The sequence below is a fragment of the Cetorhinus maximus genome, chromosome 1 (assembly GCF_964194155.1).
Source record: "Cetorhinus maximus chromosome 1, sCetMax3.hap1.1, whole genome shotgun sequence".
Lineage (NCBI taxonomy): Eukaryota > Metazoa > Chordata > Chondrichthyes > Lamniformes > Cetorhinidae > Cetorhinus > Cetorhinus maximus.
The window spans coordinates 12,032,281-12,045,822 of NC_135879.1; the positions used below are offsets into that span (position 1 = coordinate 12,032,281).

At 44.9% G+C, this 13,542-nt stretch overlaps 1 protein-coding gene across 10 annotated transcripts in view; it reads right to left on the reverse strand.

Annotated features, from left to right (window-relative positions):
* Positions 1 to 13,542, reverse strand: part of lef1 (lymphoid enhancer-binding factor 1) — a 170,031-nt gene that overhangs the window by 64,893 nt on the left and 91,596 nt on the right. For all 10 annotated transcript variants that reach the window (XM_078532785.1, XM_078532712.1, XM_078532555.1 and 7 more), the window contains exons 6-8: positions 8,929 to 9,051; positions 8,359 to 8,521; positions 6,330 to 6,437 (exon numbers count right to left, since the gene is read on the reverse strand). In XM_078532785.1, coding sequence (XP_078388911.1) covers positions 6,330 to 6,437; positions 8,359 to 8,521; positions 8,929 to 9,051 — 394 coding nt within the window. The remainder of the gene's footprint in view (positions 1 to 6,329; positions 6,438 to 8,358; positions 8,522 to 8,928; positions 9,052 to 13,542) is intronic.

Consider the following 13,542-nt stretch of genomic DNA (forward strand, 5'->3'; position numbering starts at 1 on the left):
CCTTTGTGCTAACGTCGAATACCAATTTCATCAATAATTTCAACATTGTTTTTGAATCATGTGGACATACAAGATATACAATATATAATGGTGGGAATTTTAATTCTCCTCAGCTGGCAAAAGTTGGATGTGCAGGGCAAGGAAAAACAAAAGAGCAGAAAGGTCTGCAACCACCGGACCTTTCAAAGTACTTTATAGCCAGTGAGGTACTTCACAGCATCACAGAATGGTTACAGCACAGAAAGAGGCCAGTCAGCCCATCCCATCTGTGATGGCTCTCCAAAGGAGCAGTTTACCTAGTGAAGCTCCCTGGTCTTCTCCCTGTAGCCCTGTACCTTCTTCCTTCCTCGGGTAATAATTCAATTCCCTCTTAAATGTTTCGATTGAACTTGTCTCCACCTCACTGTCAGACAGCGCATTCCAGATCCCAACCATTCGTTGTGTGAAAAAGCTTTTCCTTATGTCTCCATGGCTTCTTTTGCCAATTATCTTAAATCTGTGCCCTCTCGTTCTCGACCCCTCTCCAATAGGAACAGTTCCTCCCTATCTAGTCTGTCCAGGCCCCTCAATTTTGTACACCTCTGTCAAATCTCCTCTCAACTTTCTCTTCTGCAAGGAAAACAGTCTCAACCTTTCCAATCTATCTACGTAACTGAAGTTCCTCATCCCGGAAACTATTCTCATGAATCTTTTCTGCACCCTCACTAATGCCTTCCCATCTTTCGTAAACTGTGGTGCCCAGAATAAAACACAATACTTCAGCTGAGGCCGAACGAGTGTTCTACACAAGTTTAACATTAACCTCTTTGCTTCTGTACTCTATGCCCCTGTTAATGAAGCCCAGGATATTGCATGCTTTATTAATTACACTCTCAACCTGTCTTGCCACCTTCAAAGACTTATGCACATATACATCCAGGCTCCTGTACTCCTGCATCCCCTTTAGTATTGTACTCCTTATTTTATATTGTCTCTCTGCATTCTGCTTACTGAAATGAATCACTTTACACGTCACTGTATTAAATTTCATCTGCCACCCATCTGCCCATTCCACCAACCCATGTCCTTTTGAAGTTCTGCACTATCCTCCCCAATGTTCGCAATACTTCCAAGCTCCCCGAGGAACTCCACTACAAACCTTCCTCAAGTCTGAAAAACATCCATTCACCACTACTCTCTGTTTCCTATCACTCATATCCATGTCGCTACTGTCCCCTTTATTTCATGAGTTATAACTTTGCTCACAAGTCTGTTGTGCAGCACTTTATCAAATGCCTTTTGGAAGTCCATGTACATCACATCAACAGCATTACCTTCATCAACCCTCGCCCCTCTCTGTTATGAAATCAAAAAACCCTAGCAAGTTGTTAAACACAATCTGCTCTTAAGAAATCCATGCTGGCATTCCTTGATTAACCCGCATTCACCCAAATGACTATTAATTTTGTCTTGAATTATCGTTTCTAGAAGCTTCCCCACTATCGAAGTTAAACTCACTGGCCTATAGTTTCTGGGCTTATCTTTACACCCATTTTTGAACATTTAACATTTACAATTCCCCAGACCTCTGGCACCACCCCTGAGGCTAAGAAAGATTTTTTGAAATGTAGTCACTATTATAATGTAATAAATGCAGCAGCCAATATGCGCACTGCAAATTCCCACAAACAGCAATGTGATCATGGCTAGTTAATCTGTTTTTTGTGATATTGATTGAGGGAGAAATATTGGCCAGGACACCAGGGATAACTCCCCTGCTCTTCTTTCAAATAGCAACATGGGATCTAAATAGTGGGTTGGTAGTTCAGAACTTGAGTATTGCTGAAAAACTGTCAGCCACCATTAACTGGTGTATTCTCCATGGCAACGCCTCTACCAATAGAGTCCACTTGCCAATGAATCAGCACTCTCGTCTCATGCAGTGTAAAGCTGTTGCTTCCCCTGACATTGGTATTCTTGCGATTGTCCTGATGAGTGCAAGACGAAAAGCTTCGACAAAATGTCTTTTCTCAGTGATACTGGGATCTTTTATATCCATCCGGGCAGACAGACGGGACTTTAGTTTAATGCCTCATCCAAAAGAAAACACCTCCAACAGTGCAACACTCCCTCAGTACTGCACTGAAATGTCAACCCAGATTTTTGTGCTCAAGACCTGGGGGAGAATTTTCTCCCCATCAGGGGAACTGAGTTGGAGCGGGAGCGGGCGCGGCTGCGCGCCGCCATTTTACCTGGGCGGGCCAATTAAAGCCCACCCACGGTGTCACATGAGCTGGGACATGTCTGTGAATTTTATTTAAAATTTTTATTAAAGTTTAAAAACCTTCATGAAACCCCATCCCGCCCGTGGATGAAGTCCCATGAAAAATGCGAAGGCCGCCTGGGCTCTTCGCCTGCCCCCCCCCGCCAACCTTAAGGTCGGACGAGCAGCCCTGTTAATTACTTCAATTGCTATTTAAATGGCCTTAATCGGCCTTTGACAGTTTGGTGGGCGCGCAGCCAACTCCGGTGCGCGCCCGCCGAACTGAAGATTGGAATGACGCGCGGTGACATTAGGACGCACGCCCGACGTCACTGTGCGCCAGTTCACGCATTGGCGAGCAGGCCACACCCCTGCACGCTGACCAGAAGATACAGGCCCTGGAGTAGGATTTGAACCTGGAACCTTGTGACTCAGGGCAAAAGTGCCACCAACTAAGCCACAGCTCACACATACTAAATGCAAAATACCCACTCCATTCTGATTTTAAACATTCCTTGTTTATCAGTCATGGAAGGTGCCCACCTACATAGGGAAGGGCTCCTCACATTTATGCAAACCAGGGTCCTATCATGTCAATAGACCCATTATGAACTGAAGGCCAATGAGGTAAGATTAAAAACTTTCCTTTTGTGGGGCTAGCTGATGGTGGCATAATGATAATGTCACTGGACTAGTAATCCTGAGACTCAGGTTCATCATCTGGGGGCATGGGTTCAATCCCATGACAGCAGCTGGTGGAACTTAAATCCAACTAATAAATCTGGAATATAAAGCTAGTCCCAGTAATGGTGATCATGACTATCATCAATTGTTATAAAAACCCGTCTGGTTCACTAATCACTGATTCGCTGGTCCTGTAGGGAAGGAAATCTGCCATCCTTACCTAGTCTGTCTCCTGCATGACTCCAGATCCATAGCAATGTGGTTGACTTTTAACCGCCCTCTGAAATGGCCCAGGAAGTCACTCAATTCAAGGGCATTTAGGGATGGGCAACAAATGCTGGCCTTGCCATCAACACCCACATCCCATGAAAGAATTTAAAAAACAATGTGAGGGAGGCATAAGACTGTCCTGGAGTCACCCCCAGCCTGAACTGCAGTCCTCCCCTCCCAACTGCACTTTCCCCATTGCCTGTCCCCAATTCTGCCATTTCCTTTTGGCCTCCCTCTTATTGTGGGCAGCAATGCGTCCAGTGGCATGTTTAACAATACTTGGCCATGAAAATGTTCTGGACCTCCTACTGCCATTCTGGAGGGGGCCAGTCACTCGTTTGGCTGCAGGAGTTAAGGGGCAAAATTTTTACCTCGGTGACTGGGCACGCGCCCAACACGCTCGAGCGCAAAATGACTTGCGCTGACATCAAGCGGGCCTCCCGACATCAACGCGCAGTCGCGCGATATTTCAGTCAGCGGGCGCGCGCCGGAGTCGGCAGCACACCTGCCAACGATTAAAGGGCCTATTAAGGCCATTGACAAGGTCATTAAAATAAAAACTTTTAAAATTTAATGAATAACATGTCCCTGCTCATGTGACAGAGTCACACGAGGGTTCGTGTTTTATAACATTTATAATTACTTTACTTTTTTTTAACTCTTCACCTCCCTGAGGCAGCTCTCGTACGCGTGTGTAAAGTTCGCGCTCGGCCTGCTTGCCCTCCTCCTCCCCCGTGCCCGCACAGGCAGCGCTAAACTCTTGCCGCTCGCGTTTCATGCTGGGTGGGCCTTAATCGGCCCACCAGCGAGAGATCGCCTTCTGGCCTCGATCACGGGTAGCAGTCGGCTTCCCGATCGCCCCCGCCTGCCTCCGCCGAGCCTGCCCGACAGGGGCAAGATTCTGCCCGAAGGTTTCTATCATTGCGTCCGTCCTCATTCCCGTACTCTCCGTCCTCTCACTCACAAAAACAGGGCAAAAAAAATCAAACAACTCACGAGGAAGCTGGATAAAAGCAAGTGAAAGTTCCCCCATTGTCAGTTCACCAACACGTGCAGAAATTGCACACGCACATTAAGTCTTAAAGCAGGTTGAATATCATTGAGAAACAGAAACAAGCAAAGCCAGCCTCAGTATAAAATAGGCTCTCAAGCGCCTAGTGTGCTTTGTAACAAGACTCAAATTACAGTGAGGGTACTGTAACAAATGACACGAAGACATCAGGAGCCAAGGTCCAATAGCTTTCTAACAGAGAGTCTATTCACAACCTCACAATGAGGTAGGGGGTGTGTGACTCAATCTGGGCAAAGTATAAAGAACAGTCCTTGCAACTCTACCTGTCAAATACTAACCTCCCCTTTTGTATGCTTCTGCCTGAAATTTGATACAAGAGTGCAGTTTTATGTGGCTCTGGTCCTCCGCGAGGTCATAATCAAACAGCTTCATTTGATTTTATTTCAATTGCTGCTTTATGTACTGGATTCAATTCTGAGCAATGTGGTTTTGTGACATCGCTCTGAGAACTGCTGAGGTCAAAATGCATCTTTTGGAAAAACTGGAAAGATGTGGAGCAAATTAACCTGGATAGAAAATGAACAGGGCTTCAAATTGCATTGGTCCCAGTCCGAATTGGGAATGTGGCCTACTCCTGCTCCTAATTCGTATGCATGTATGTATTGAAGAGCAATGCAGTAAGATTAAAAACTCCCTTTATGTGGAGCCAGGGGAAACAGGATTAACCAAGAGGGAAGCATAACAATGATAAGAATGATAACCCCCACAGACAAATGAGCCGCTGGCCCCTCCAGAGTGGCTGTGGGAGGTCCAGACAATTTTCATGGCTGAGTCTCATTAAACATGCCACTGGGTGACTTGCCACCCACAATATGAGGGAGGTCCAAAGATTTGTTGTGCTCCCCAATAGCTTGGTTAATTGGAACAAAGTGTAGTTGAATTGTGCATCCCAGCAAGGCCCCATGTTCAATCCCCAGCTGGTTAGTCTCAGCTCGGGTGCTGATAGGGGCACCATAACTGGCCCCTGGTTCATGGCTTACCAAGGGGAGAAGGCTCTTGGTCTCGATCACTCCATGCACTAATGCGGGCGGCGGGGTGGTGGGGGGGAACCTGCATCTCTTCCCTGTTATTGAACAGCCTGCCAATACTTGGTTGCCAAAGCATACGTGTGAATAACTGGTCCCGTGGACAAAGTAAGTGACTGTTGCATGGAGCCACCACTTTGCAAAGAGTCAATACCTTCAGGAGAGAAGGATGGGGAGGAAACTCGTAGAGAAAAGGGAAAGATTTGCTCTATATCTGTTATCTCAAATGAGCACAACTTGGGTGAAAGAGAAGTGGTCATTTTTGTCATTAATACCTAAAGCTAGCAAGGTGGATATTCCACCCTTATATTGAACCAACTAGATTTTCTTCCTCATTGATCAATAATACACCAGCTTACTGCCCGATTGTTGAAGGGGACCGTTAGTCTCCAGTATTTGGCGACGCTTTATCTGTTCACTTGCAAACACACATCAATCCCACTGAAGCATCTCACCCTGCTTGCAACATGACCGTAACAAAAACAACACATGTCTCTCCTCCCTCACCAAGGAAAGGTTTGCAAACACTCTTCCGTGAACACCATACCCTTTAAACAAGATTCACTCTTTACCCCTTACACACATACCAATTTGAACATTTAGAACAATTTAATTTAAGCAATTGCTTAGAGAGAGAGACCTTACAAAATAACACATGCACTTGCTGCAAATATTCACAGCTAAGTCACATAATATCATATTGACCAAAGGTTTGAATTAGTCATAAACTAGATAAAAACAAACTTAAAAGCGACACAACAATCTACAAGTTGTGTGAAGCTCACATTTACAGTCCAGTGATGTCACTTATTAGCTTGAGCCTAGTGTGTCTGAACAGGAACTAGTGTTCCTTTTAAAGGCAGAGGTGATCATCATAAAGATAACACTTTTCCTTGGGAAGCTGAAGTTATTGCAAGCTGGAAATGTCTGCTAATTTGTTTATGTATGGGTTGTAAGCTCCCTCTCAAAAAAAAGAGGGGTGAAAGAAGAGCAAAAGGATTGCTGAGGTGCCCAGATAGAAACACAAGAAACTTACATAGTTATCCCGCGCAGACCAGCCTGGGTAAAGCTGCATGTGAAGTTGCCGTTCTTTGCGAGCCAGCTCATAGTACTTTGCTTGCTCTTCACGAGACAAAGCATGCCACTATAACAAGAAGAGACGGGTGGACGTTACTCAAACACTCAGCTGGGGAATTGAACATAGAGTGACTGGTGAGAAATGGATGTTCGTTTTCATTAAAAGAAACCATTTTGTTGGCGAAAGGATAACATTACAATTGCACGTCTGTAGACTGACAATGCATCACAATACATCTTGTTACACACAAGGGGGCTCATTTTAATCTTGGACAATATCGGCTCCCCCCCCCCCACCCCACCCCTCCCACATTAAACTCAACATCTGTTTCTATTGAAGTCAACGGGAGTGGGGGTGTTACAGGAGATGAAACATTTCTGCCCCCTCTGACTGAGCTGCCTGGTCTCAGATGCATCTGCCAGCATTCATTCTGACTTAGTATCACCAAACTAGAGAATGTACCCACATCCTATACACTCCCTAATATGTGTCTCTAATTCCTGTTCCTTCTTATACTGACAGGCAAATCACACTGAACTTTCACAGCATTCATAGCAATATTAGCACTGAATCAAAGGTTATTCTACTGAGAAACCGCTGTGAGAAACCCAGTTTCTTTGAATACTTTTCTTTATTATAAAAGTGTTGGAAAGGGGGAAGCAGAGATTGACAGCCAATTAAAAATCATTCAACCTGGTAATCCAATTGGTGTGGGAAGGTGATACACTCCAAAGATGGAGTAATTGGAGGTCATGTGACAAAATATCAAGTCATTTCATCCACCCAGAATTGAGAACTCTGAGTCACATGGAGTCACCATGGCTTGCTCTGGTTGTTCCTCGTACAACAATTCCTTTGATTCATTCTCAATTTTCTCTGCCTCCCCCCCGCTCCACATTTACCCTTCTGTGATAAAGAAGGTTGTCGCTCATGCACACTACTGATTCCGCCTGCAGTAGAAACTTGTCAGATCTAAAAGGGGGTCATCAGTGGCACTTTTTTTTTTTGGTTACGTATCAAGTGACAGAACAAAGGAGGATAGCCAGAGGCAATGGTAACTGTAGGGGCAGATAACTCTTAAAACTGACACTAGTAACTTTCACAAGGAATGAAAGACAAGGATTATTTGTGCAGGAATGCCAGCGGGCTAGCACAGGACCTTTCTGTGACCTAATGCCGATTCCTTGTGGTTTACCTTTACATCACCAGTACTCAGCTGGCTTCTCTCACAGTTTAGCAACCACAGTCGTTACTTACTGCAATTATGTCTAGCACTGATATGGTCTGGGCAAGAGAGAGAACGATGAGCTGCTGTTGTTGACCTTTTTGCCAATTTTCCCGGAGTGTCCAGGAATTAAAGTTTAATCTCTCTGACACTGTTGTGAGCCACTCAGAAGAAACATCCCAAGATCATTTAAAGAGGTTGGGTATTTTACTTTCCATTTTATTTGAATGTTTGATTATTAATTTTAAAATATTGTTGATGTGAATAAGGGCTGCTAACTGGGTGGGATGGTAGGAGACGAGGGGACAAGGTTAATGGCCAAGGGATGAAACCTCCAGGAATATAGCCAAATGAGTTGGCAACCCTGGGATGAGAGTTTATTTCGAATTGGACTTGACCAGCAATGTCAGAAATATTTAAATGTTGCAAAATTACTAAAAGGAAAAAAAACCCTGGCAAAACGAAGCACACCAGGATATGGAACCACTCACGGGAAGCTGTGAACACCTGATTTCTTACTTATATATTGGGTCTGCACCTGAATGTTCTCTTGTCTTCACACCCTTTCAGGAAGACTATCCCGCAGAGAATGGCTACATGTCAAAGGAGGAGACTGGAGGGGCCACATCTATGGAAAGCACACTCTACCCAGCTCACTCAACTCCCAGCCCCACATGGCCTCTGATCTGGTACAACTTCCAACTCCGTGTCAGAAAAGCCGCACTTGATTTTTTTTCTTTAGGCTGGAAATTGGCTACTCACCCTTCTGCCGAGGATTTGGTTAATGGCTGCGCTCTCTTTCAATGTGCACTCTGCCACCACGTTCGCTCTCATCTCCTTCATGTATAACATAAAGGCGTTGAGTGGCTTCTTGATGTGAGGTTTTTTGGCCTCTTGCTCCTTCCTCGTTTCATGGTGAGGCTTTCTGTAGGCAAAGGAAAAGGAAGACGCTTTTCACTAATTTAAATCGCACCCATTGATGGAACAAATACTAAAACACAACATTGTTTTGCCTCACTTTGCACCCCCCCCCACCCCCCCCACCCCCCCCCCCCCCCCCCCCCACCCCCCACACACTGAGAAAGGAAAATGTGAATTTGCATAGCTTCCCAACACTGGGCTGAACGTAGGAACAAGAGGAGAACATTCAGCCCCTCGAGCCTTATCCATCATTCAATTAGATCATGACTGATCTGTATTTTACTCCCTCTACCCGCCCTGGCTCTCTAACACTTGCCTAACAGCAATCAAACTGAGTGTTGAAATTTTGAATGTGTCCATCCCTCCTCCCGAGAAAAAAAATGACAGCAAATCTCCAAATTGTCAACCTACATGTCCATGTGTTCAATCTCATTGTGAATGGGTTCTTGCTTGATCTGATGGTTCACAATGGCTGGGTGAGGAATTCCGGTGGTAGGAGGGTTAGGGTTACCAGGAACCATAGGATGGGAAAACCTAAATTGAAGATAGATAAGAAGAAATTAAAATGAACAGCACTGTGTTCACAGCCATACTTGAGTCTTTTGGGTCACAGAACATTACTCAACAAACACCAGACAGCAGAAAACAACATTAGCAAAGGTGGGATGGAGTGACTCATAGAGAGTGCATAAATGCAGATGTATGTACCAAACCCACTTTTAAGCAATATTATCTAATGCTACGAAGAATATTGAATCAAGACAATGAACTATTAGTATTTTTTTATCAATTGGAAAACATTTAAAATACAAAAGGATTGCAGGCCTCCAAATGACTCATCCTTTACCCAGTTAAAACTTCGGGAGGTGGTGTGTGTCTAAAACAGGCTGTGATGCACAAATTCGTTCCCTCATGACAATAATCTGAGCCACTGCCAACATGGTCACTGAGAGTGATGTTTGTGCAGGCAACCGCAACTCGAACGCTGCTCATTATCTGCACAGTTGTTGTCTGGTTCCAACTGGGCTTGTCACGGGACTACGGCTGGTGTGTTCTGGGCTGGCTCCAACGGCTACAACTGGGACCCGGGAAGGGTTGGGCCCCGGAAGGTCATTGGAATCAAGGAGCATGCCTTCTTTACGCTGATGTTTTGAACCTGCGGCTGAAGGTGCATTATTAATGTTGAAGCCTCCTCAAAGGAGGATCTACTGCAGGGCGGAACATTGCAAACAAACCCAGAAGCGGCCATGTACTCTGAGCTTTCAGGGGTGGGAAGTCGGATAATGTTAAATGAACGGGTGAGCTCGAATTTCATTTGGTTCCACAGCTCTACACAGAAAGCTAAAGCAGCCGTGTTTTATTGGAAAGACCAGCTGGGCCAATTTGCCACAGGATAGCCCCGTGGGATCAAGCATGAAAGGGAAGCAATTATCATCCAGTATTAAAATATGGTTAATGTGCATAGCACCTTGCCAATCGTTGATAAGAGGCAACTCAAGAAAGCAGCAACAGATCCCCAGTTAACACTTTGCTGTGCAGCAGAGTAACTTTGCCAGTTCACTTGCCCTACACCTGCACCCCGTTACAAAGCACCTGCGTCTATATCAAAGGACATTCGGCTGACCACAGTGTCATCCAGAAGAAACCACTCTTTGCAACAGAAGGGAAACACTGACAGTCAAATTATATGAAAATACAACTAACTCAAGGTGAAACAACACTAACAGTCCACATGAGAGGCCCAGGCAGTGTTTGGATGGAAACTTTTGACATTATTGGCGAGAGTTTTCCACTCTGTAAAATTTCATTTTTTAAAACATCAGGGTGACCACTTTAAAAACGATGTTCGATTTCTCTAAACGTCACTTTAGCTTTGAGGAGTGGGTTAAGGAACACAAAGAGGGAGTGAGGGGAAGAAAGTGCTGACTCCTGCCCCCTTTATTTACCGAGATTGAGCAATTTAAAGGGCATTGCTGAAAAGAGAGACATGTTGCTGAAGCTTCCCATCTTGCACTCGTCAGGGCAAACAGAATACCACCCAAATTTTATAGCACATGGCAGCCACTTTCAGATGGGAAAAGTGTCGGGTCTACCTCAAATTACCCTGGAAAGGCAAGGTATCTCAAAAATTTGAACAGGTTAAGCAAGCCGTTTCACGATGCTACTATGCAGTGGCGACACGAGTGGTATTTTCCACTGGTAGAATGCTGCTGTCAGTCCAAAGACTTTCCGGCTACCACACAACTGAGCAATGTCGTGTATGAATGTCAGTGCCGGTGTGATGCCAGGTACGTACGCCATACGTCCCAATGATTGGCTGATCGAATCAAATAACGCATTCCTCTAGTTATTCGTAATAGGCAGAGTACAGACTGTTCTCAACCAGGCTGCGCTTGCAAAACCCAAAATGGAACGTCTACTGTTAGATGTGATTCCGCGATTGGGCAGCACTTGCTGAACAATCCTGAGTGCGCTAATAGCTACACTAACAACCAATTTAAGATCATCAGTCGAGCTTGTAACACTACAAGTGACATACATTCAAACGCAGGGACCCATTCCCTGCAAACAAAAAGAATATGTTCAAGCCTTGTGCCTTTTTTGAATTACCCGGAAGCATGGAGAGCCTATAGTTCCCCCACTGCTTTCTCCATGGCAATGCCTCAGCCAATCAGAGTCAACGTGCCAACCAATCAGCACCTGGTTCTCCTGCAGTATAAATTGCTGTGTTCATTTAAAATTTGGCATTATTGCATTTGTCCTGATGAGTCTAAGATGAAAAGCTTCAGCAACATGCTTCTCTTTTCAGTAATACTCAGGTTCTGTACTACCAAGTGACACTTTATTTTCTTTCAGAACTGTCAGGCGAGCACAAAGGTGTGATAACCACATGCTAGAAACCCGAGTCAATGCTGAGTGCCAACTGTGGAGGTAAAAAGCATCAAACGCACAAGTTACATCATGCTTCTTCCACTGAAATGCCAGACAGCACTTCACACACTTGAAGCCCAGCAACTTTTGGACGAGCAAATGAAGCAGCCATTCTGTATTCGCAACCTACCACAGCCCGGAGATGAGTGCCCAGTTTGTTCTGTATTGGTGGGACTCACTGATGACATGAATACCATGAGATCGTACATCACAACATACAGGCAGGCCTTAGATTGTAAGTCACCTTTGTATCTTACCACTGCAGCAGCACCTTTAAGAAGCTTGGTTTAGTCAGAACAAATGATTCCCATTAATTGCTCCCCATTCAGCCACATGCACAGCAAGACCCCAATCTCAGCCAGGTTTGGGTGAGGCGGGAGGTGGCGGGGGGGGGGGGGGGGGGTTGTCTGATGGGATGGGTGGTGATTGCTGGGGGAGGGGGAAGTGTTGCTGGACTGAGGGCAGGTGGTTATCAACAGGCCTGGAGGGATTAGCGGAGGTTCAAATCAGGCTCTCGTCTCCTAGTTGCCAGTTACACAGCAATATTGGCAGGGAAAGGGGGGGGAAAGTGGAATGGCCAGGGTGAAAGGCAGTGGTTATGCAGCTGGGGGAAGAAGTAATATCCTCTCAGTTATGGTGGGAGGCCAATTGTATGGGGAACAAACATGTAGACACAACACTCTGTGTGTTACACGGCTGGTGTCATTCGCCGAGCTGGCTGGTGATGCATTGAATCTATCGTTTGGCTCCCACAGGTTTGGTTCCCACAGAATTCATACACTCTTCCCTCATTCCTACATCCGACCCGGGGATTATCATTTCAGTTTGAACAATTTAGTTTGAATGGTTCATTTTGGCCAATTTTGAAAGTGGGGAGGATAGTTTAATCAAATCTATTTTTGCTGCCTGCTAAATTCCTTCCGTCAAACTTCAGACGGTTAAGTACCAGAGGTTCATATAACACTTATTTTTTTAAGACAACTTTGATGTATAATTAAGACATTGTGTTTAGCTATTGGGTTAAATTCTGTTACATTGCCTGTGCAATTTGTTTCAATAGAAAAACATGAAAGATGCGCAATGGGAAAAGTTGTTTTGAGCAATTAAAAGCTCAACTACACATTGGCCTTTTGTTGTTGTTGTTTTGTAGTTAAAATGGATTAAACTGTAATAATTGTGCTTTCAATCAGATAAAAATTCTAATTAATTTTTAAGTTTGGTGCTCACAGCAATTTAAATATCGAAACAGTTGAATGAATGGCTATTCGATGTTTCCTATCCAGTTTTTTGAAGAGCTTTAGTTTAACGCATTGTTATCTCAATTAGCTTGAATTATCCTTCCAATTAAATGGCCAATCACAACAGGGCAAACTCAAAATGATCGCCGCACCATACCATGTCCCCCTACACACTTGCAGGAGGTGTCAGCTGTGGCTCAGTTCATAGCACCCTCGCCTTTGAATCAGAAGGTTGTGGGTTCATGTCCCACTCCCGGAAACCAAGAACTGTGAATGTACTCGAAAGAGTTACATGCGATCTGTTGATAACTCGAAAGAGTTACACACTTGCAGCTTTGGTCTCTATCAATGCTACTCCAACTGTCTACCTCACTCCTGCAAGGGGTGCGACCTGGCTACAGGGCTAAGATCAGGGCATTGTCATGTGGGGAATCTCCAGGCCAGATCCTGCTTGCTGCCCTTCCAGGGCAAGTTGAAGCAACAACTCACTGCCACCCTGTTAAACTCTTGCAAGCCAGTCAACTTCTAGCGCTGTAATTTTATCATGGGGAAACCATGGATTCGTAATGACTAAAATGGCAAAAACCTTTCAAAGCGTTGTAAAGATCATGTACAGTCGCGGCTCGGTATTGTGGTGGCCAAGTTATGTTACTAAGCTCTTTTCCCCATCCCTTTTCTCACCTCACCTCTCCTTCTATACCTGCTCCTTCACTTCTCTCGCTCTCTCTTCCATTTTCGTCTTTATGTCTACTTTGTTTGATCTTCTTACTTATCTCACTTCCTTCTTTCTCGCTCACTTACCTCCACGCCTCTCTTCCCTCATTCTTTCTCTCTCTCTCTCTGTATCTCTCTGTCT